At 44.0% G+C, this 22,214-nt stretch overlaps 6 protein-coding genes across 6 annotated transcripts; 4 read left to right on the top strand and 2 right to left on the bottom strand.

Moving 5' to 3' along the window:
- Positions 1-5,881: 5,881 nt before the first annotated feature.
- BKA78DRAFT_296016 (uncharacterized protein) lies at positions 5,882-8,170 on the bottom strand (the record flags this gene model as incomplete). The annotated part of the gene is made up of 9 exons (XM_066886554.1): positions 5,882-6,099; positions 6,160-6,207; positions 6,251-6,557; positions 6,620-6,711; positions 6,792-6,820; positions 6,933-7,062; positions 7,097-7,485; positions 7,554-7,723; positions 7,928-8,170. The coding sequence occupies 9 exons, from the start codon at positions 8,168-8,170 to the stop codon at positions 5,882-5,884; spliced, it is 1,626 nt and encodes a 541-aa protein (XP_066744856.1).
- Positions 8,171-10,351: 2,181 nt separating this feature from the next.
- On the top strand, positions 10,352-11,031 carry BKA78DRAFT_353229 (uncharacterized protein; the record flags this gene model as incomplete). Its single annotated transcript, XM_066891520.1, has 3 exons — positions 10,352-10,554; positions 10,613-10,663; positions 10,713-11,031. The coding sequence occupies 3 exons, from the start codon at positions 10,352-10,354 to the stop codon at positions 11,029-11,031; spliced, it is 573 nt and encodes a 190-aa protein (XP_066744855.1).
- Positions 11,032-12,053: 1,022 nt separating this feature from the next.
- On the top strand, positions 12,054-12,897 carry BKA78DRAFT_315498 (uncharacterized protein; the record flags this gene model as incomplete). Its single annotated transcript, XM_066888548.1, has 2 exons — positions 12,054-12,624; positions 12,670-12,897. A coding segment is annotated over exon 1 (231 nt), but the record flags the coding sequence as incomplete, so codon positions are not given.
- A 1,138-nt stretch (positions 12,898-14,035) lies between these two features.
- BKA78DRAFT_353227 (uncharacterized protein) lies at positions 14,036-14,503 on the bottom strand (the record flags this gene model as incomplete). The annotated part of the gene is made up of 1 exon (XM_066891519.1): positions 14,036-14,503. One exon carries the CDS (start codon positions 14,501-14,503, stop codon positions 14,036-14,038), a length of 468 nt encoding a protein of 155 aa, XP_066744853.1.
- A 551-nt stretch (positions 14,504-15,054) lies between these two features.
- On the top strand, positions 15,055-16,218 carry BKA78DRAFT_344035 (uncharacterized protein; the record flags this gene model as incomplete). The annotated part of the gene is made up of 2 exons (XM_066890441.1): positions 15,055-15,202; positions 15,295-16,218. 2 exons carry the CDS (start codon positions 15,055-15,057, stop codon positions 16,002-16,004), a joined length of 858 nt encoding a protein of 285 aa, XP_066744852.1. The 3' UTR covers positions 16,005-16,218.
- Positions 16,219-16,765: 547 nt separating this feature from the next.
- Positions 16,766-17,795, top strand: BKA78DRAFT_353225 (uncharacterized protein; the record flags this gene model as incomplete). The annotated part of the gene is made up of 2 exons (XM_066891518.1): positions 16,766-16,937; positions 16,990-17,795. The coding sequence occupies 2 exons, from the start codon at positions 16,766-16,768 to the stop codon at positions 17,793-17,795; spliced, it is 978 nt and encodes a 325-aa protein (XP_066744851.1).
- Between the last annotated feature and the right edge of the window lie 4,419 nt (positions 17,796-22,214).

The raw sequence follows: 22,214 nt of genomic DNA, 5'->3' as shown, positions 1-22,214 counted from the left end.
CTTTATTATCCCCTACTATAGTTAGGAGATATTTATAATATTAACTATAGAATTAGCTAGCTTACCTAGGTTCTTTTAGTACTATATAGAAGAACTTTTTACTAACTACTTATAGGCCTTTATTCTTATCTATATTAATAATATTATTATCTTTAGTAGAAACTCTAAGGCCTACCTAGACTATCTCTCTAAGATCCTAATAATCCTTAAGTAGTCTAGAGTTATACTATCCCTACTAAGATACTACTTTACCTACCTATTAATTTAAGTACTAGGATACTATATATCCCGCCTTAGTCTAAGTACTATTAAAGAGAAGGTTTAGATAGTTTATAATATAGCCTTCTTAGTAATAGTAGCCTAGCTTAAGTATATAATTAACTTTATAGGCTACTACTATAAGTTTATCTACTATTTTACTAATATATTAAGTCCTCTCTAGAAGGCTAAGATATAGGGTCTTAAGGGTACTCCCCTAAAGGAGTATAAGTAATACTAATTTATAGAAAAAACTTACCTAGATAACTACCTAATATCTAAATAACTAGACTATTATTAAGGGGCCTTTAATACCTTATAAGACTACCTCTATTCCTTACCTATACTTATATTCCCTAATTTTAACTATAGCTTTATACTATATATTAACAGGAGTTATAAGTATAGCTTTAACTATACTATCTACTAATTAGACCTATTAGACCCTAATAAGCTACCTATAAAGCACCTAGTCCTATTCCTATCTAAGACCCTTACTCTAGTAGAGCACTACTATTAGCCTACTAAGTTAGAGACTACTAGGCTTATATAGGTACTCTATAAGCTTCCCTAGTATATAGATCTTAAGTTTAAGGTAGTTACTAACTATAAGTCTATTATAGCAACTATTAAAGATAATAGTACTATAAAGAGTAAGAGATCCTAATACCTTACCTCCTAGAGAATATTTCTTATAAGCTTTAACAGCTAAATAATAATATAGCACTAGGCTAGTAAGGAATACCTTAATATAGACACTCTCTTCTATATATAGACTATAGCTTACATAGCTTATTTCTACTATACTAGTATAGAGGCAGCTACTAATATAGCTAGGGATAATATCTTAAGGTTATAGAGGCTAAACCTACTTAAGATAAATAATATAATAAGGGAAGAGATTAAAGTTAACCTCCTAAAGAATTCTTACCTTAGTAGCATCTATATAATAGTGTCACCTAGGCTATCCCTAATAAATAGGTATAATAGCAAAGACCGCTTAGTTATAGAGGTGCTTCTAGTATCTTATTATATAATCTAATTCTCTAGTATAAACTAAGGAATCTTCTTAGATAATTTTAATCTCTAGATAATGCTACTATATACCTAAGCCTAGTCCCCTTTATTTAATAGGTTCTGCCTATTTAATAAAGTAACTAAGATGGAATTATAGTAGTAGGGGCTATATATCCTTAGGTATTCCTAGTAAACTAGCTTAAGTAGGTATATAGACCTTAAACTAGTATGCTCCTTTAGTAGGTACTTAATAGACTAGGTTCTATACTAGTTCTAGTATATTATATACTCTTAGTTATTTTACTAAGATATATATACTATACTATTACTAGATAATACTTGGTCCTAAGTAGAGAGGTAGATCTTTAAGAAAGATAGAGTAAAGATAGTAATATAATAGATTATAAAAGAAGAGTTGCTACTAAAGAGTAAAACTAGATAGGACTAAAGTCCCCTATATATACCTTTTCCTTTAGTACTAAGATAGTCCTAAAATAACTCTCTTAATCCTAAGTTCTCTTAGGAGGAAGTTACTACTAACTCTCCTAGCTTAGGTTTTCCTAAGAAAAGAGTTACTACTAACTCTCCTGGCTTAACTAAGTTAACTTAGGGGACTTATTATAACTTATATAACTCTTAATCTTAAGTATCCTAAGAATAAGAGCTATATTAACTAACCTAGTACTAGTAGCTTTAAAGTAGAGTAGCACCTTATCTTTTCCTAGCTCTTTTAATTAAAGAAAGATAGCTTAGTTACTTAACTAACTTAGTAGTAGTAGTAACTAGCCTAGTAGAAATAGTAACTATAAGAAAATAACTAATAAAGTTAAAATAAGGGTCCTAAGTAGCCCTGCTACTAGTAGGACTATTAGTATAGGGGACCTATACTAACTCTTAAGATAGTTACTTTAGAAGCTAATATCTTAAGAACTAGAAGGGTTATTTTTAGTCTAAAAGAAGTTCTAGAATCCTTAGGGTCTAAAAATTCTAGCCTCTAAATTTTGTGCTTAGTAATTATAAAGAACCAGGGGGATCCATAACCCCTGCTATTTTCTAATAAGGAAGGTTCTCTTGCTAGATTCCTAAGACCTTCTAGAAGAAGTAGATACTATAAAAAGTATCTTTAGTATCTAGGGGTAAGGCTTGGCTAAATTACCCCTAGTTACTATAGAGATAGCTAGGAAGGTAGCTAGGTTGCTAAAAATATCCCTTTCCCTAATTACCTAGCTTTTTAAAACTTGCATGGCCTGTAGCAAGCTAAGCTATACATAGATTAAGATAGGACTTGCACTATTAAAACCAGCTTGCTAAGCTCTATAATCCTATGTCTAATTCAAGGTATATCCGCGGCTCAGTTCTTCCTAAAATAGATTTTCATTAGAACCACGCGCGTTACAATCTATTAGAACATATATATTAAGTTACTTAACCCTAATAAGCCTATAGCTATAACTAGGTAGTTCTATATTAACCCTAAGAGCAGCCTTATATTTAAGATAGAGCCTAGTAGTATTAAGCACCTCTACTTACCTACTAAGTACCTAGAGAAGGTATTTAAGATAGCTTACAACTAGTATATTTATACTAATAAGTTCTATATACTAGAATAACTATAGAGTAGCCTCTATATCCTAGGACTATACTAGTATATATATAACTATATTAATAGGTACTCTACTTATAGAATATATAAACTAGGCTATAAGCTCCTATTTAGTAAACTAAAACTAATTAGGTGCCCTAATCTTCTCTTATTTACTATAAGTTTAGACTTTATTATATCTCTCCTATATAGTAATAATAGTTTTAATATACTCCTTACCTATATAGATAAGTTTAGTAAAGTAGTTAAGCTTATAGCTAGTTATAAAGACTAGGATACTATTTAGTAGAGTGTTATCTTCTATAATATAGTAGTAAGTAACTAGGGACTTCTATAAGTTCTAATATTAGATTATAATAGCTAATTGCTCTCTACCTTCTAGAGCTTATTATTTAAGTAAATAAAGATACAGCTAGTATTTATAATAGCCTATTATACCTAGGCTAATAGGTAGAGTAAATAGACTAATTAGACTATTAAAATTACCCTATAAATAGTTATCGCGAGCAAATAGCTTATATAGGTAGAATAGGATAAGTTACTACTAGATATTAAATTCTCCCTTAATATTTAGCCTAGTACTACTATAGGCTACTTACCCTTTAAGATACTATATAGCCTCTATACTAATAATAGTATAGACTTAGTAAATATCCTAGATATACTATTAGAGGCAGAGGAGTTCTAACTAGACTATTAGGAGATTTAAAATAATACTACTAAAGCTATAGAACTCGCGCGGATATATATAATTATCTAATATAATAAAAAGTACTCCCTCTTACCTACTAATATAGATTAGATATACCTGAAGCTTACTTAAGGTATTAATAGTTAGAGCTATTACCTCCCTACTACTATAATATTTAACCCTATTAAAATTAGTCCCCTATAGGTCCTATAGTATATTAGTAAGGTAGCTTTTAAATTAGACCTTCCTAGCTATATTTAAATCTACCCTATTATCTCTATTACTTACCTTAAGCCTATTAAAGTATCCTTACCTATAGATAACTATCTACTACTAATTCACCCCCTAATTAAGCCTAAGGGTAATAAGAAGTAGCTTATTAACTATATATTAGACTATAAGCTTATAAAGTAGCCTAGGGATAAGTTAAAGAAGTAGTACTATTATATATACTAGTAAGGCTAGGGGATTAATAAGGATTTATAGATTTATAAGGAGTAGCTCTGCGCTAATATACCTAACCTTATTAATCCTTTTAATTAATACTATAAATAATAGTAACCCTCTATAATACTAGAGCCTCTACTAGGGGCTATACTACTAGTGCCTTATTATAAGCAAGGCTACTACTATTAACTAAATAAACCTATACTAATAACTATAGTAGATACCCTAACTACTACCCTAGGGGGCTTAATAGAGCCTACTATACCTCTACTAATATTAATGCTAATTTAATATAGCTAAGGCTGCCCCTAGAAGTACCTATAGCTAGAAGAGGTATAACTAATAGAAGGGTAGGACTAGTAGAAGTAGGGTAAAGAGTAGATACTAGAGTAGCTAAATAAGAGTTAGTAGAGTAATAATAATAGCCTTACTAGGAGGATATAATTTAGGTGCTAGGTATAGATACTAAAATAACTTAATAATTAGGGACCTTTTATATAGTTTTAAGAGTATAGTATTTAAGGTCTATTATAAGGTCTATTATAGAGTAGCTATTAGGATAATAGCTTCTAAAATAGGGTAATTATTATAAGTTACCCCTAAGAGGATACTAGAGCATATAATCCCTTAGTATTTACACCCTATATATATAGCCTATAGACCCCTATTTAATTACACGATACTTGGAACTTACTACTCTTTACTCTGCTTATAACACCTCGCGCCTCTTGATGCTGCCGCAAAGTCCTATTGATGTTGCTGACAAGATCTACAAGAGTCCCAAGATGAGCAAGACGCCAGAGCCTCGTCGCGCCTTTGAGGCTACACGCAATAATCCCGAGCATTTATACGCATTTAAAGCCACGCGCGAGAACCCGAAGCCTTACAATGTGTTTGAGAGGGTCCACAAAGCCCCTTCTAGCATGCTTAGCAAAGTTTCCAGCATTTTAAAGTCCTTGAAGATTCGCAAGGCGGCGAAGACGCCCAAGTGCGCCATCCGTTTGAAGTGCGCCATCAAAGTCGAATACAATCCTGACAAGGCTTTCGATGTGGCAACCAGCGCGACAGAGTTCGCTCGTTCGAATGGTTACGTGTAAGTGCGGCCCAGTCAGTCATCAAACGCACGCATCGTCTAACATAATTCAAAAGGCTCAAGGTTGGGGTTTTTTATACGGGAGGCACCAAGTCGGGCCATACCATCCTCGAACATCCACACGACGAGGTACGGAGCTTCGGAGAGAAGCGTGGTTGGCTTGTCGAAGACAGGTACAAGGTCAATTAGAAGACTGAGGAGGAGGAAGACTTCATCGCAAAGGCATGGCACGGGGGCTGGTGGTAGTGCTGAAGGAAGCGGCAGCAGATCCAAGGCAAAGCCATCATTGAGCGAGTTTGCAATCACTCCATGGTTGTAGGAATAGACCCATGATTACACCTCCAACATTCAACGATCCGCTTCTGGTGAAGGGAATGATGGACATTCTTGATTGGAGATTCCTATGTTGAACTCCATGTTCTTGTGGTGCTACAAATCCTCTCCATATATAAATGCTTGAATGACGAGCAAACCACCATGACCTTACCGTGTCCCAGGTCACTCACGAAACTTGCTTGCTCCCTCTCAAGCTTCTCGATGACTGGCCTCTGGATCACCAGCTTCTGGATTTTGGGCATCTTGATGACCGACTTCTAGGCGATTGGCTTCTTGCTGACAAGGCAGATACGGCGACTGGTGCGATCCGTGAAATTTTCAACATCTCCTTGCCCTCATGCTTCGCAATGGGTCTGCTCTGAGCGAGCATAGTGGTTTTCAACCTTCTATAAGGAAGATGTAGTGTTTTACTTTGCCCTCAGGCTTCACAACAGGTCTACTCTAAGCCAGTGTGGTGGTTATCAACCTTCTGCAAGAAGGATGTAGTGTTTTCCTTGCCCTCGGGCTTCACAACAGGCTTCACAGCGTAGCCCGGAGCAGTAGGCTTCACAGTGCCCTGAGCGACCGGCTTCCGGGCGAACCACCTTGACGGCCGGCATTTTCGCGAAGTTCTCCATTGAGGGAGCCTGGTACGATTGGACGAGGAGGGACTTGCTATTACTGTAGTCAGCAGCCTTTACCAAAGGGGAGGGACCGGCAGCTAGTGAGGCAAACCTGCTTTAGGTCCAACACAATAGGCGGGAAGAATTAGTAAGACTGCACCTAAAGAAAGATTTCTAAACAAGTCCGTCTCATGAGCAAGAACCATTAACATCCTTTAGACGGGGTGTACTACGCGAGGAGTTGTGCCGGGCATCAAGAAAGTAGGTTAGAGGGGGATTAGTGGCGGCACAGGCATTAATAGAGGCGGCAACGCAGGAGTAGACATGGACATGAGAGGGCCCAGAGGTCTTGGCCCCGCGACCACCACCAAACTCAGAGCCTTTTTGTATGCGGAGGAGATTAGCAAGAGCTGATTTGTTAGACGAGGACATTGACGTATTTGCAATCGAAGGACATTCTTGACTTGAACTTTTCTCATTGAACTCTATACTCCAGTGGTGCCATAAGTCCTTCTTGTACACAAAGGTTTGAATCACGAGTAAACCACCTTGACGTGTCCCAAGTCACTCACAACGTTGGCCATGCCCACAATCATGTTGCGAACGTCGGACTGGCGCGTGCCTAGGGGAATGCTGGCATGGCAGATACGGCGACCGGTGTGATCTGTGAAATTTTCAACGTACCAAGTCACTTACGACACTGGCTGACTCCCTCACGAGCTCAACTTTTCCCAAATTACTCACAACACTGGCTTGCTTCCTCTCGAGCTCGACTTTTCCCAGGTCACTCACAACACTGGCTTGCTCCCTTACAAGCTCAACTTTTCCCAAGTCACTCACGACATTAGCTTGCTCCCTCTCGAGCTTCTTGATGACTGGCCTCACTTCTGGATAATAGGCCCCTTGCTGGCAATCATGCTGCAGACGACGCGGGCCGAGATGGGCCATCCAAAGAGATGTTCACGATGGGCCTCTTGCTGGCAATCATGCTGCGGATGATACGAGCCGAGATGGGCTATCTGAAGAGATATTTACAATAGGCATCTTACTGGCAATCATCCTGCGGACGACGCGAGCCGAGATGGGCCATCTGAAGAGACGTTCACGATCAACCCAGCTGGCGACACTACCAGCCTCCTTCTCCGACTCGGTTTCCACGAGCGCGTAGTTCAGGCGTGGCTCTCCCAGGAAGTTGTAGACGGCCACATTCTCACTGCAATTCAAAAGGCTAGCGGATGATACCTCAGCGCGGACGGTGCAATAACATGGAAATCTTGGCGTTGGCCATGCCCACAATGTGAAATGTTCAACTTGCCCTCGGGCTTCGTGACTGGTCTGCTCTGGGCGAGGCTGGGGAGGACCACGGTGGGAGGCTAGGGTGGAGCGCCGGAAAGACGCTTCGCTTGGGATGGGCTTTGGGCGGGAAGAATTGGTGAGGCTGCGAGGGTGCTGCGCACGGAAATCAGTATTGACTCCGTCCGTTCATGTCGGAAAGGCTCATCTCACCTAGGATGTAGTGAGCCGGGATGTGGGTTGAGGTCAGATGAGACGGGACGTGGGAAGTGGGATGAAAAGGTTGTGGGAGATTTGGCGGGCGAAAGCCGGGTTTGTGGCCTACCAGCGACACAATTTTGCGTACACTTGACCGGATTCGGCTTGTTGGTAACATCAGCAGTCTGTGAGAGTTAATGCTACTTGTGACTATTCACCGAGAGAAACATTACATAAAGCATTTGAAGATTCCATGTCTCTACGTGTGCCAACTTGGCGACAGAGATTCTTGGGTTAGTTCTTTCGTCACACACTGTAGAACGAAGCCTCGACGGCGTCGAGCTGCGGCAGGCTGCACGTGCAACGGCCTTCTCATTGGCCCACAGCACCTCAGCCAGGGCGCAGACGATGCTTGCAGCTGAACTGGTTGCACTCCTGGCTGCATGATTAGCAGTGCAGTGGTTGATGCACCAGATTGAGAGGCGCTGGATGATGCGCTGGGCGGCGCGCAGGGCGATGCGCTGGACAACGCGCCAGGGGTAGCTGCGCGACTGGCCTTGACGACGCGCTGGAGTGCGTAACTTGAGGACAGCCATTGATAGCTCCAACAGATGTCCACACTTGCGAGGCATGTTTCAAACAACGACTTCACAGCCAATGGGCTTATAGGCAGAGTTTGGTGCGATCCCTTCAGATCCTGCATTAGCAGTTTTGTCTAAGCTGCCTCGCAGTGGTTGCAGCGCATAAATTCAGAATAGTAGTTGACAGCCCCCACAGATGTCCGCATTTGTAGAACATGCCGCAAACGATAATTTCACGGCTAATAAGCTGATAGGCAAAATTTGGTGCGATCATTTCAAATCCTGTGTCAGCAGTCCCATCCGCGCAGCCCTGCAGTAGTTGTAGTACATAAATTCAGGAGGATAGCAATTGACAGCCTCTACAGATGTCCACATTTACAAAACATGTCTCAAACAACCATCAAATAGCTAATGAAAGCATAGACAAAGTTTGGCGCGATCCCTTCCAATCCTACGTTAGCAGTCTTGTCTGAGCAGCCCTACAGCGGCTTGGTCGCAGCGCATGGGTTCAAGATCGTACTTGACAGCGCCAACAAGCACCTGCATTTACAAGACTTGTTACAAGCACTTATGTTGTATCTAACAAGCCTGCAAACGAAATTTGGCGTGATCCCTTCTAATCCTGCATTAGCAGTCTCATCTAAACAGCCTTAAAGTGGCTTGGTTGTAGCACACGAGCCCAGGATGGCAGTTGACAGCATCAACAAGTGCTTATATTTACAAAGCTTGTTACAAGCAATTACTTCACGGCCAAAGAGCCTGTAGGAGAGGTTTGGAGTGATCTATTTGAGTCCTGCACTAGCAGTCTTGTCTCAGCAGCCTTGCAGCCCTCCCCGACGACAATTCTTCGCGGCCGCTAGGTTTCTGCTCGCCCTGTTCCTCCCTTGATTCTCTCCTCCTCTTCCACCTGCTAATGTCTCTCTCTTCTGGTCGTCTGCGTCTGCTCATCTCATCTAATCGTCTCCGCTATGTCCGGTCTGGGACTGCCCCTGAAATTCAACACCTTGAAACCTTCCCCCCCCTCTCTCCCTGAGGCTTAATACTATACATTTTCAATCCTTCCCCTGCCTCCGATCCATTACCATGTCGATCGGACCGAGGAAAGAGTGTCGATTCTTGGGCGTAGTGGAATCGAGTTCCGCAGTAGACGGCATTCTCGTAGACACCTGCTTGGATTTCCGCTCTCTTCGCCGGATCTCGCGTCTCGTCGGCTGCCGTTTGCTGTTTTCTTTTGCCTCCCTGGACTGCTGCCGCTTGGGTCTTCCGTCTGCCGCTGTCTGTTTCCCTGGTCTGACTCTTGGATCTCTGGCCTGGAACACCCATCGCCAACTCGGTCTGCCTATCCTCGTCGGTTGTGCACCAATTGATCTCCTAGCCGGTGCCCAGGAACGGACGTATACTCAGCCGGTATCGGGTTTCGGATGCCTTTCGAGGCCTGATCATGTGCGGTAGCGAAAGATCGCGCTTCATAGAAGACGGTAGAAGTGCCAAGTAGAGTGTAGGATGTGACGCGGGTTTTTGTCAAAAACAGCACAAGTGTCGTGTGGTGCACCACGCTCCAGAGACGACGAGAGGGGTCAGTGATGAGATGACGAGGGAGTTGAGCGACGGGAACGAGAATATTTGCGGAATGGGTGGCGAGAGGATTCGGCGACGACTTGGATGAGAACGTTCGGCGACAAGAAGATTTGGGCAGGTTGTGCTTTCAAATGAGACACTAAAGGCTGAGCACGGGCAGCGATGTGAGAATTGTTTGGAGTAGTGGCGAGGGGCAGGGAAGGCAAGTGGAAAAACAAGAAGCGCAGGAATTTTGCAAACATATGGCTCTGAGACAATCCACTGGTTGCTGGTAGTATCCAAGCGAGCGGCAAAGACGAGATCACTTGGTCATTGAGCGAGTATATCAGCTTATAATCAATAATAGACCCAGAATCGCAGCTCTTACATTTAGCTGTCTTCTTCCTGTTTCGCAAAAAAATGGCGTTGGTTCGCCGAAATTGGGCCTCTTTACAATGGAATTTTGATCAAATTGTGTACACTAAATAGTTTAACACTTCCAATGCTTCCCACCGTAAATCCAACGAAGCGCAAGTTTCTGGATCCGCAGCCTCTTCTCTCTTCGTCCGACCGTCCACTTTTCTTCTCCACTTCCCACCACCAACAACTCGCGCCCTCATCATCTTCCGCCATCATCTTCGATATTCCATTCCCCTCGACCACTCTATATACACCATGCGCGACAAAATCCACCATCTCGTCACCAACAGCGGCAAGGGCAAGAATGTCTCTTCGCCAAACATCAATAGCAACAGTCTGAAATCAGCTCAGATGAGCCGCATCAGCCTCAAGGCCATTATCATCGCCAAAAAGCTGCTCGCTGATGCTCGACGCTCGTGCAAGAAGATTCCAGCCAGGCTGTTCAAGCACCACACCAAGTAAGTTCTCTCTTTGGTATCCCCATCTCTCTTTTCTCCTGCTCACATGCGCGCCCAGGATCGCCAATAACGGCATCGTCGAGCCCACTTACCACTCCCCACAAGTCAAGTACGTGCGCTCTCCGGGAGTGATCAGCTGCATCCGCTAACATCACTAGGAACAGCACCACAGCCGAGCCAAAGGCGACCCTTTCCGACGCCAACAGCCAGGCACTTGCGCAGTGTTACGAGATGGAAGAAAAACTCGCAGAAGAAGTTGATGCGATGCTCAAGGAGTTTTACGAGGGAGAGCACGAGTACGAGTACAAGTACGTGGACGCGGACGAGGATGAGGGCGAGGACAAGGACGAGGACAAGGACGAAAACAAGGACGATAACGACACAGCGGAGCTTGCGGGGGAGGAGCAATACGAAGACGGCAAGGCAGGCATGGAGGGAGGATTCGACGTGAAGGACTTCCACGGCGGATGGTGGTGATGTTGCGGAGAGCGGCCACCAGGAGGACCACGCACAAGCGCGGGGGCGCTACCTACCAAAAATCAAGGGTTTGGTTATGGTAATTAAAAACAAGGACGATAGACACAGGGAGCAATCGGGAGCTCACACCAGAGAGTTTGAATGGGCAATCAATTCTGGATTTCCCCAGACGTTTCGAGAAGCAAGCGTGACTATTTGCCGACTCACCTTCGAAGCCCAACCAGGTTGCCATCATGTCCCAAACTCTGGCAAAGGTGGAGGATTCGCGGTGAAGGACTTCCACGGCGGTTGGTGGCGATATTGCAGGGGGCGGCTGGAAGGAGGGCACGGCGCGCTCGAGCAGGGTGACAAGGGAGTTGGCATCACTACAGAGCTCGCGATGAATGAGCGCATGCGAGGCGTTAAAAATGGCCTGGAGTCTGCTGTTAAAGTGTGACACGGAGGATTGTGGTGGGTATGGAGGAACATGACAGCAAGAAGGATACAGACAAGGAGTCATCAGGATCGGTCAAAACTTCATACTTGGGACTTAGAGAGCCATCGATTTTGTATTGGTCTCGTAATCAACTTTCTGCTTCAAGTGATGTCTTTCTGAAGACGTTTTGAGAAGCAACTGTGACTATTTGCCTGTGTCTGAACTCGACCATGTGGGACTATTGCCCGATTTTGTGAATCCATGCGAAAACACCATCGCCAGATCCCCATGATTCCAAGGAGAAGCCCTGACACAAATCCTCACTCACGGGCAGTCCAGCCATTCCCCGAGAAACCCAAGAAACCAGGCTCAGCGATAGACACGGCCATGCTCGACGCGCCTGAAGACCAAGAGGACCGGCTTCGCATCGCGGGCAGCACACTCGCGCTCAAAGGCAATGCGGCCGTGCGGCATGGGAGGATCCGTCGCCCAGTTGCCCGTCTGACTCGCACCGACAGAGCTGCTGCCGTCGGCCCAGTCGAAAACGACGAGCAGCCTCTGCGTGTGGCCGAACTTCATCTTGTAGATACCGCCGACCCAGCGGACGCGCGTCTTGACCAGCTCGTCGGTGTTGGTGCGCATGACGATTGAGTAGGCGCCTTGCGGGAAGAGCGGGCCGGTTGGCGTGCGGCCGGGCGCCGCGTCGATGGTCAGGAAGGGAGGGAGGTAGCCGGGCCAGACGGAGGTCTGCATTGAGACGACGGTGGATTGAGAGGGGAGGGTGACGTTGATGGGGCCGAAGCACTGGGCGAAGAAGTCCTTCCAATCGCCCGTTCCCATGGTGCCAGATGTCTCCCATAGTCCGTAAGCTTCTTCCCTGGTGAAGGGCTTGGACGGTCCTTTGCCCACGGCGTCCCTGTGGTTGACGAAGACGCCGAAGCGACCAATGAAGAAGCGGTTGCTCGTGATAGCCTTCCAGGCCTTGATAGAGGGGTTGAGGTTGGGCTCTGCTTCTCTCTCGAGCTGTACGGCAGAGTGGCCGTTCACAAGCTGCCACTCCATGCCTTGGGGGCTTGCTAGTCCAAGGGTGAGCACAGTAGCCGGGCTGGCAACGTGCAGTAGCTGCAGGGCTGTCTCGAGCGGCTCCTGGCGGTCTGCGGCGCGTTGGAATTGGGGATCTTGGCTGTTAGTGGCAAAGCGCGTTTTTGAGTGTAGTCTCTTACAGTATTCGAGTCCTCCAAGAGCCTGGCGCCTTGCAAAGTCCTCGTCGGTATCCGTGTCAGGCTGGAGGGAGCGCGCGTTGCAATGCACTCCATCGTCTCGGACGTGGAACTTCCAGTTCCACTCATTGATAAGGAAGTCCATGGATTTCTCCATAGTGGTGGGGAGCGACGTGAATAGGTGGGATGGAAGGGTTGGAGAGTTGGAGAATGGTGTTTGTCAAAGTGCTTTTCAAGGCCAGCAGAAAGATGTGATTGCGCGGTGTCGCGCAACAATCACCGCGCGCTTGCAAGCCATCTCGTTGAATTTTTGCATGCGCGTGGGATAGATACGCAAAGCGCTGGATCAGTCGAAGTGACTGGGAAAGATGACAAGTAAAAGTTTAGGGGAAATTTTGGCGAAACGTTGGCCCGTTGGCCGCGAAGCACAATGCTCCCCGCCCAAGATGTGACGCACGTCACGAATCAGAGCGGCCTTGCCCATTGGTGCCTCATCAAGCGAAGCTCTTGTGCATTTCTTCAACCAGCGGCCAGCGAGAGGGGCCTTTCGGAGCCTCGTCACGAGGCCGGAGTTGGCTCAGACGTACGCATTCTTCCTCAAACTCGCAGCCCCGTTCTTCGCAGTTCTCGGGCGGACTGTAACATGACAGCATCCCGCCTGCAGCACAATTGTTCCTCCACTCTCAGCAAAATGTACGATGACGGTTGACTTTAGCTTTGGAAGCAAGGGAGTCGAAAATGCTCATTGTGGCTAGGAGGAGCCGAATGCCTAACGCGAAAGGGCAGGTTTCAGGGATCAGCGGTGGAGATGCGGAAAAGGCGGCCCCTGCGTGAGTTGAGAACTTTGTGGCATGTTTGACGGCGGAACGCGGGCATCCTGATTCTCGCCGACAGATGGCGGATTGGCACAAATTCTGCCAGGGGGTTAATAGAATGCTGCGAAGGACTTTGCGAGTTGGGCTTGCTTGGTAAATCCACGTGCGATCGGGCTGGGTGTAGGCCGCGTTCTGCCGCTGCAGACGGGCATTGCTGGGTGACGCATGTCGTTGCTGATATTTGTCTGCTTCAAGAGTTGACTGGCCGCCAGATGGTGGTCGCAGGCGTAATGGACGTGGACGAAGTATCGTTGAGTGAAGAGGAGCGGTGCGAGTCGAAGATGTCAGCGTGCAAGCGCTAAGCGAAACGCGTCCGTCCGAGACAGGGAGACGGGATGCTGCAGACGGCACATCCCACCTCCTTTGTGTGCTCGAAAGCACTTTGTGAGCCCCACGGTACCTCCATGTCGCAAATCAAACTGACATAATCCAGTTGCTGGTTTTGGACAGCTCTGTCCGCGGCGCAACTCCCGTTTGCATGTCCATGAGTTGCCTTAGTCGTGACGAGTAGTATCTCCTGCGGCTGGCTCTGAACACTGAGATTGCTGAATGACATTGATTGTAGTCTGCAGCTGCGTCAAAGACTTGCAAAGTCGTTGTCCTTCGCCCTGGTGCGGGATCGATGCAAGTTGAAAGCGTTTTCGCATCCGGTGAGGGCCACAGAAACCGATTTCAAGGACAACGCGCCTCTCTCCTCTCTTTTCGTCGTCATTTTGGAGACGCTCCTGATTGTGGACAAAGGCTAGTGACAGGCATGGATCCTCCTCCTTCTCCCATTCCTTGACCTCGCTTCTCACAAGCCAATGTGCGCCGTCGCCTTCCGCTCTGCCCTTTTCTGGAATGTGGAAACCATACTTCCTAGACTTCTCGGGGGCTCGATCGTCTGAAGGCTCGATGGAATCGCGGTTGTAGCCGGTGTAATGCCTGTGGGAAAGTTGCAGGCGCGTAAGGGACGTGGCCATATTCAGGTTACACTGCCTCTCGGGGTCCGTCGAACGGCAGGAGATAGTTTCATCCTCTCGATGAGCCGCTGTGGGATGTGTTGCACTGGCGGAGGTGGATGTCGCGCTGAGGAGTGGTAAGTACTGAGCAGCCGGGGTGCGCGCCTGTCTCTTGGTTAGCATGCACTGCGAAGGGTCTTTCAAATGCTCACGTCGAACAGCTTTCGTAATACATGTAATTTGCAGCCCAAAGGAGATTTCAAGTTGGATAGAATCGAAGTCAAGTGAAGCAGCGTCGGGGATTAGTCATTAGCCCATTTGAGGTAAGCGCCCGTCTTCTTGGTGCAGGCTCCAAACTCCAAATCAGGTATTTGCACACCAGCTTTTCTCGTCACCAACCTCACACGTCAATCCGCAACACGTCAATCCGCAACACGTCAATCCGCAACACGTCAATCCGCAACACGTCAATCCGCAACGCCACTCCAAATTCATCTTCAAATTCGTGCTCAACGGCACTCACAGCCCATCTCCAGGCCCAGTCTCTGCGTCACAATCAAGGCTTTTTCACAATGAAGGAATTTGATGCCGTGCACGCATGCTTCTGGGAGGATATGGTCAAGTATGACACCCATTCTCCGTTCATTCCGCCCGATGCACACACGACCGAGAACGTCTGGACAGTGAGGCTCACCGAGGACGGCTTTGATCATCAGCAATGTAAGAGGCTCACCTTAGTAGGATGTACCCAGGCTGACAATGAGTAGTTCCACCCATCAATGCTTGTGTGGACGACCGTAATCTTGCTACAGCGCTGCAGTTGCTATTCATCGCTTCTCCGGAGACATTTCTCGCTCTTGCGAAGCCGACTGGAAGTCCTTGGGCTCTCGATCAGCACCATCCGGCGGTCCAGCGTCATGAGAGACTTAAGGCTGAGGACCGGGTCAGAGGCAATCTGGACACTGCCTGGAATTCTGTGGCAAGAGGAAATCTCTTTCGTGGAGCCTTTGGCATTTATCTATACCAGAGAAAGGCCGGTAAGGTAACGGATGTTCCGGACAACGATGGACCGCAGACTTGGAGCCTGTCCGCTCGAATGGACTTCAAACACTGGCAGAGACAATTCGACTATTTCATGGTTCCAACAGAGTTCCATCTACCTGGAGATGAGCGCTTCATCTCCGCTCAGAAATTTGTCAAGCCTGGCGGACTCCCTCTCTACCTTGTGGTGAGCAGCGTTGGAAGGAGGACGCATCACTGCCCCGTCTTCCCGACGGAAGATTTCATGATCAGATTCCGTTCTGAAGACCACGTCATCAGAGCTACACATGTTCGCTGGGTCGGCGGGGTCTACCGTCTCGATGTGGGTACGCGAGTGGTGTTCGACTGGGGTGACGGGAGTGATACCGTCGGAATGAGCTTCTCTGGCAACTGGGCCACGCACCCTCCGACCAAACACTTCAGAGCAGAGTTGCAGCGCGAGAGTATCATTCCATCCTTGATGCTCTTCAGGCGTGTCTGACTTAGGCATGGTACGAATCGGGCTTCCGACTTATGGACGACGAATGGCACCCGAGAGCAAAGTTTCTATCATGAGCTTTTTTCTTCACCATTATTCAAAAGGGAACATTTCTTTCATACGGAGAGAAATACTGGTGGCTTCTGATTTGCCGCATTGAGAACTACTGGGGAGAGGAAACATCTGGAGGACGGAGGCTTTGATGACGAGGACGGGCTGAGTGCATCGGTGTCGCTAAAACCGAGACGGAATACTGCACAAAAGGAACCAGGCGGATCCAACTTAGCTGCAAAGGGGAATGGTCGAGGAGTAACATCATTTCGGGATCATGGCTTCGGTTGCGGACAGAACGGACTGGTAGCTTCGGTGTTGCTCGACAGGGAGAAAGCGAGCATCTTCAACTTTGCTCTGACGGATAATGACCAAGAGGAACTTTGCAACGGTAGAAGCATATAGCTGGCATCGTAACCATAGGTCAATCAACTACATGGAAGTATCTATCCAATCAGTCTTTTGCACCACCTTTCCTTACAAGTCTTCTGTTTCCCTTATTCCCCGCTTGATGTTTGCTCCTGTCATACATGCTGCTTGACGTCCCGCAGCATTGTTTGCTTCGTTTCCAGACACATCGGTCAAAGTTTGCCGGAGTCGTATGCCGCGTCTACCTGTATCTCTATGGCTCCTTCCACCCTACCCAAAACACCATCTTTACACTGCGCGTATCCTGGCACACCGTTTCAGCGGTGAGTGCGTTTTGTTCCAAGATGAGCAAGCATATTGAACGCACTACTTCCACCCATGAGGGAAATTGGGCGTACTTCCTGGAAGAAGACGAGAGACACGGCGTCCCAGACCCACCCTTCGCAGAGCCGGATGGAAGAACGGAGAGGCTGTGGGCCGAGAGGCGCCGGAACGGTGGTTTCAAGCAAAACGAGTGTACGTGTGACACCTTTCGAAGGCACTTTAGAAGCATGCTGACAAGGACCAGTCCCGCCAATCAACATAGAACTCTCCGATGGACGCTGTTGGGTTCGACCAGTCGAAGCACTGCCTGCTGCGCTCCAACTCTTTTTCGTCGCCGCGCCAGACAAGTTGCGCGCTTTGGCGAGCAAAAAAGGAGGTGGATGGGATTTTGACAAGAAACATCGAGCGGTCAAATTGATCAGTGGAGGGAACCACATTCCGGACTGTGACGACAGCCTCTACCTCGCCTGGACCGTACTTGCGACCGGCTCGCTTTTTGAGGGCGATGTGGGCGTGCTTCTCCACCATGTTGACGATGAGTGCAGGCCGGAGCCCGTTGTCGTGGCCGAGAATGAGTGCAACCTCTTCGAAGCGCTCGAGGATGACGGACTTTACGACTGGCAAGACTTCTTCAGGCGCTGCATGGGCCCCAAGGACATCAATATTGCGGGCAACAGGACGCTCCAATCCATCCAGACATATGTCGATCCCGAAGACCTTCCCGCTTACTTTTCCGTGTTCCTCAACCGTTATGCAGGTCAGGACGAATCCTGTCGTCTTTTTCCGAGCGGCGACTTCGTCGTGTATTTCAAAAAAGAGAACAACTCCATAGCAGCGGCGCGTATGAGGTGGGTCGGCGGCATCTACTCGAAGATGGATCATTCGTACGATCAGGTGGTCTTTGACTGGGGCGACGATGCGAGCGGTGTCGGCTACAGCGAGACAGGCAACTGGGCCACGGATCCGCCCAAGAGATACGCCAGGGACGAGTTGGAGAAGAAGATGGAGGGCAAGCTCAGGATCGGCCTCATGCTTTTCAGACGCGTGTAGCGGCTGAGGTTTTCGGGGGAAAGCTGGTCTGTTTTCTGGCAGCATTGGCCTGGCTGGGTTGGGGAAAGGTGCTTGAGAGGCTGGGGCGATGCGGAGGGCTGATGGCGAGCATGTTCATGACGATTTGGGTTCTCGACGGTCCGTAGTCTATCACCAACGATGCAAGCGTACAGGGAGTGCTCGGGTGCTTCACAGCTGGAAACTTTGATACTTTGGCTTTACAATTTCGAATTTGAGTCTGAAACTTCCAGAACATGGTACTACTCATGGAATCAGACTATAGAGTTGCCGAATGAGCCATAGTACAGAGAATGAGCAGACAGTCACAAAGGGCACGATATCCTTCGGCCGGTCATTGGTGCAGCACTGCAAGCTCTGAACTTTGTGACTGCCCCCCTCGGGCTCTGCTCTTCCGTTTTCAAAGTCCTCTCACGGTCCTTTGCTGGTGCCTCTACGGAGCCCTTTTCTCGAGTACCCAAGGACCTCTCACGACACTTTGCTCCAGTCACGACCTTGCTCTCCTCTCGGATGTCCAAAAACCTCTCTCGGTTCTTTGCTCGCGTATCTACGCCATCCAAAGACCCCTCTCGGCTCTTTGCTCGCATCTCTGCGTTGTTCAAAGACCTCTCTCGGCTCTTTGATCGCATCTCTGCACTGTCCAAAGACCTCTCTCGGCTCTTTGCTCGCGTCGATAACGCCATAGGACTCCATGCCATCATCTCCAGGGGCCTTGCAGGACTATTTGCCATGGTTTCGGAAAGTCTTGTCTGGCTTTTGAGTCCTGTCTCCAGAGACCTCTCTCGACCACTTGATCCGACCTCCAAAGATCTTTGCCGCTGATTGTTGTTCGCAAAGGGATGGTCTAGTGTTGAACTAATCGGTCGTGCGTTCCGTCAACTCAAGCCACGCAATCAAACCCCCTTGAATACTCCTTGTTCGCAGTTAGCACACATCACAATCATTAGTTTACCTGTTATTATCATTATTTCAACCCCTATTAGGGTAGAAAACAAGTTAAATCTTACCCCTTATATAATTAGCACTAGTGTTTTAACCCCTCTTTTTAACCCTAATAATACCAAGGAAATAAGTAATTAATAGTCTTTAAATTTTACTTAAGTATAGTACTATAGAATTAGGAGAATTAGTAATAAAGTTTTCCTAAAGTATACTATACCTAAAACTATAATAGTTATAAGCCTAGCTGCTACTTAGGAATACTATTAATTAACTCTATTTAACTAAGTCTTTTTACCTTACCTTAAGTACATCTTTAAAGTATATAGTAAAGAAGAGTAGACTAAATATTAACTACACTACTATAACCCTACCTTATATTAATTATTAACCTATTAGGGATAGGATAACTAAATAGTGCTTTAAACCTATTAGTAGGATAGTAGATCTTATTATTAAATAAGTTAAATAAGTCCATTATTAATTAGACTTACTAATATTAACTATAATATCTTAAGCTAACTATACTAGGAGTTTAAAGTCTCCTACCTTATACTATCTATCTACTAAGTAGGTAAGATTAATAATAGCTAAAATAAAGCCTATAAAGATCCTATAGACCTAGTCTAATTAGGATAACTAGTATTATTAAGTATCCCTTATTAGTAGGTCCTACTAGAAGTATATTAACCCTAATAGAAAGGATAAACTACTAACTAAAGTTAAATACCTAATCCACTTAATATTTATTAATAAACTAAATAGGGGGTGTACTACTAAATAGTAGTATTAAGAAGTATATAATAACTAGAAGACTAAGTTATTAATATACACTATAGTATATACCTTAATTAAAAGGATATAGAGGTACCTAGTTATATTAATTATAACTAAGAACTATAGCTTTATTAGTAAAGTTCACCTAAGTCTAAGATAGATTATTATAGCTATAAAGCAATAATTTGCAAGCAACTATAATTTATAATAATTAGACCTTAAAAGGAAGTATAACTAGTTAAAATCTATACTAAAGAATAGAGAGATAGAGAAGTAGTTAAGTAATTAGATAATTACTTACTAGAAGATAAAGAATAAAGGTATATAGGAGGTACTTAGGTACTAAGCGCTATAGAACTTCCTACTATTAATTCGCTTAATTAATTACTTATTCTTCACTACTAAGTAGACTCTTATATAAGAGTAGATAAAGTATAAAGAAGACTTAAAGAAGAATAAGAAGCTAGAAGAGACTCTTAAGTATATAATTAAAGAATATTAATACTTAGTGCAACTTATAAAGTATTAACTAATAATACCTAGCTCTTATATAGCGTTTATAGCAATACTATAAGGAAGAGACTAAGCTAGATAAAGGTAACCTCTACTATATATCTATAGTAGATAATACTAGTAGCTAGTATGTAAATATTATAACCCTAAGGTAAGGAAGCCTAGATAGAAGCCTAATAAGAAAACTTAAGCTTATTATAATAAGTAGATTACTAAACTAGGTAACTAAGAGCACATTTAAAAAGCAATTAAAAAAGATAAGAAGATTAAAGTGAAAGTAAAGGAACAAGAAGCTAAAAAGGGAATAGTTAAAGATATAGATTATATATAGATAGCCTAGGAGAGAGTTGTGTTATTAGTAACAAAGTAAAGAGAAGATAAAGAGTATATCTACCTAAACTTATAGATCCTTAATAGTAGAGTATTAACTTATATCTATAATAACTTAGTAAACTTTACCTATTAATTTACACCCTATATAAAGTAGGATAGGCATATTATTATAGGAGTAGAAGAGCTAAAGATTAAGGCTATTAGTAATATAACTTGTGTTATTAATCTTCTAGATACAGGTAAGGGAAGAGTAATACTTAAAGATATAGTATATATTCCTAAGTTCCTAACTAATATTATATTACTAGCTAAATATATAGATACTGATATCTACTTAAACTTAAGGTATATAAGGCTAGAGTTAAGTATAGAAGTTATCTATTAGCTAGATAGCTATAATAGTTAGTTCTTACTAGAAAATAATATAAGTAGTAAGTAGAAGGGGTAACTAACTATATAGTTCTCTAGAATTACTACTAAGACACTACTATAATAGTACTAAGCTCTAGGTTACCTATATAGAGAAATTATAGAGTAACTTCTAAAGGTAGTTAAAGGAGTAAATATTATAGAAGGAGATATAGTTCTAAGGATAATTAACTATAAAAGCTACTTAGTTAGCAAGGCTACTAAAATTATATTATAGAATCCTATACTAGATAAGCTATTAGATAAGCTATTTACTAGAATAACTATTAATATAATACTACTCTAGATAGTAATAAATAAGGACTTATATATATTATATATATTACTTACTATAAGACTAACTTCTAGATAATATACATGTACCTAGGAAAGGACAACTATTAGGAATAGATTCTATACTTAATCTAGTTAGTTAAGAAGAGATTTAACTATAAGCTAAAGTTCTTACATATTAATAGAGAGATATTAATTAGTTATAACTTCCTTATCTAGCTCTAAGATAAGGGAGTAATATATAAACTAAGTACTCTAGATATATAAGCCTAGAATAGATATATAGAAAGACTATAGAGGATTCTTATAGAGTATACTAGAATACTATTAAGAGAAGCTAGACTACTAGAGTATCTTTAGCTAGAGGTGATTTAAGTAATAGGTTATATTATAAATTATATACTATTAGTAAAGCTTAATATAAAGACTCTATATAAGGCTATCCTAGAAAGAAAGCTAAATATTAGTAATATTAAGGTGTATAGATATAAAGTATATATACTTAGGAAGTATATTCTCTATCTTAAAAATATAGTACTATATGCTTATATTAGATTCCTTATAGGGTATACTAGCTAAAATATCTAGTAAATTTAGGTACTAAGTTTAAGGAGGATTATCCTTATAAGGGATATAATATTTAAAGAAGATAAGTTCTACTAGAAGGACAAGAAACTACTACTAGAAGTTAGCCTAGAGATTAAAGAATTCCTTAAGTATCTAGATAAGTAGTATAAGGGTAATAAGTAGGCCTTACTAGAAGTATATTTAACCCTAAATTAGTTAGTACAAGAGGATTATAAGGTAGGAAGCTATAGTATTAAGGATTTAAGTAAAGTAAGTAGATTAAGTAGAACTAAGGTATAGGGTCTAGCTAGGATAACTCTAGATAAGCCTAGATTAACTATTAGCCTAGCTAATTATAGACCTTAATACTATAATAAAGCTTATACTACTACTTAAAATAATTACTAGCTAGATACTACCTCTTAGAATAATTACTAACTATACTAATTGCTAACTCCTAATACCTTATATAGTAAGAGAAGCTCTTAATTAGTAAACTCTTAAGATACTAATCTACCCTATACCTCTCTAGCAAGCTCTATAGGCTAATAGATTAAGAATATAGATAGA

The sequence above is a fragment of the Phyllosticta capitalensis genome (genome assembly GCF_038381095.1).
Source record: "Phyllosticta capitalensis strain CBS 128856 chromosome Unknown BKA78scaffold_5, whole genome shotgun sequence".
Taxonomy (NCBI): domain Eukaryota; kingdom Fungi; phylum Ascomycota; class Dothideomycetes; order Botryosphaeriales; family Phyllostictaceae; genus Phyllosticta; species Phyllosticta capitalensis.
Note: the sequence above shows the minus strand (reverse complement) of the source record. Positions and strands in the feature narration are given on the sequence as shown.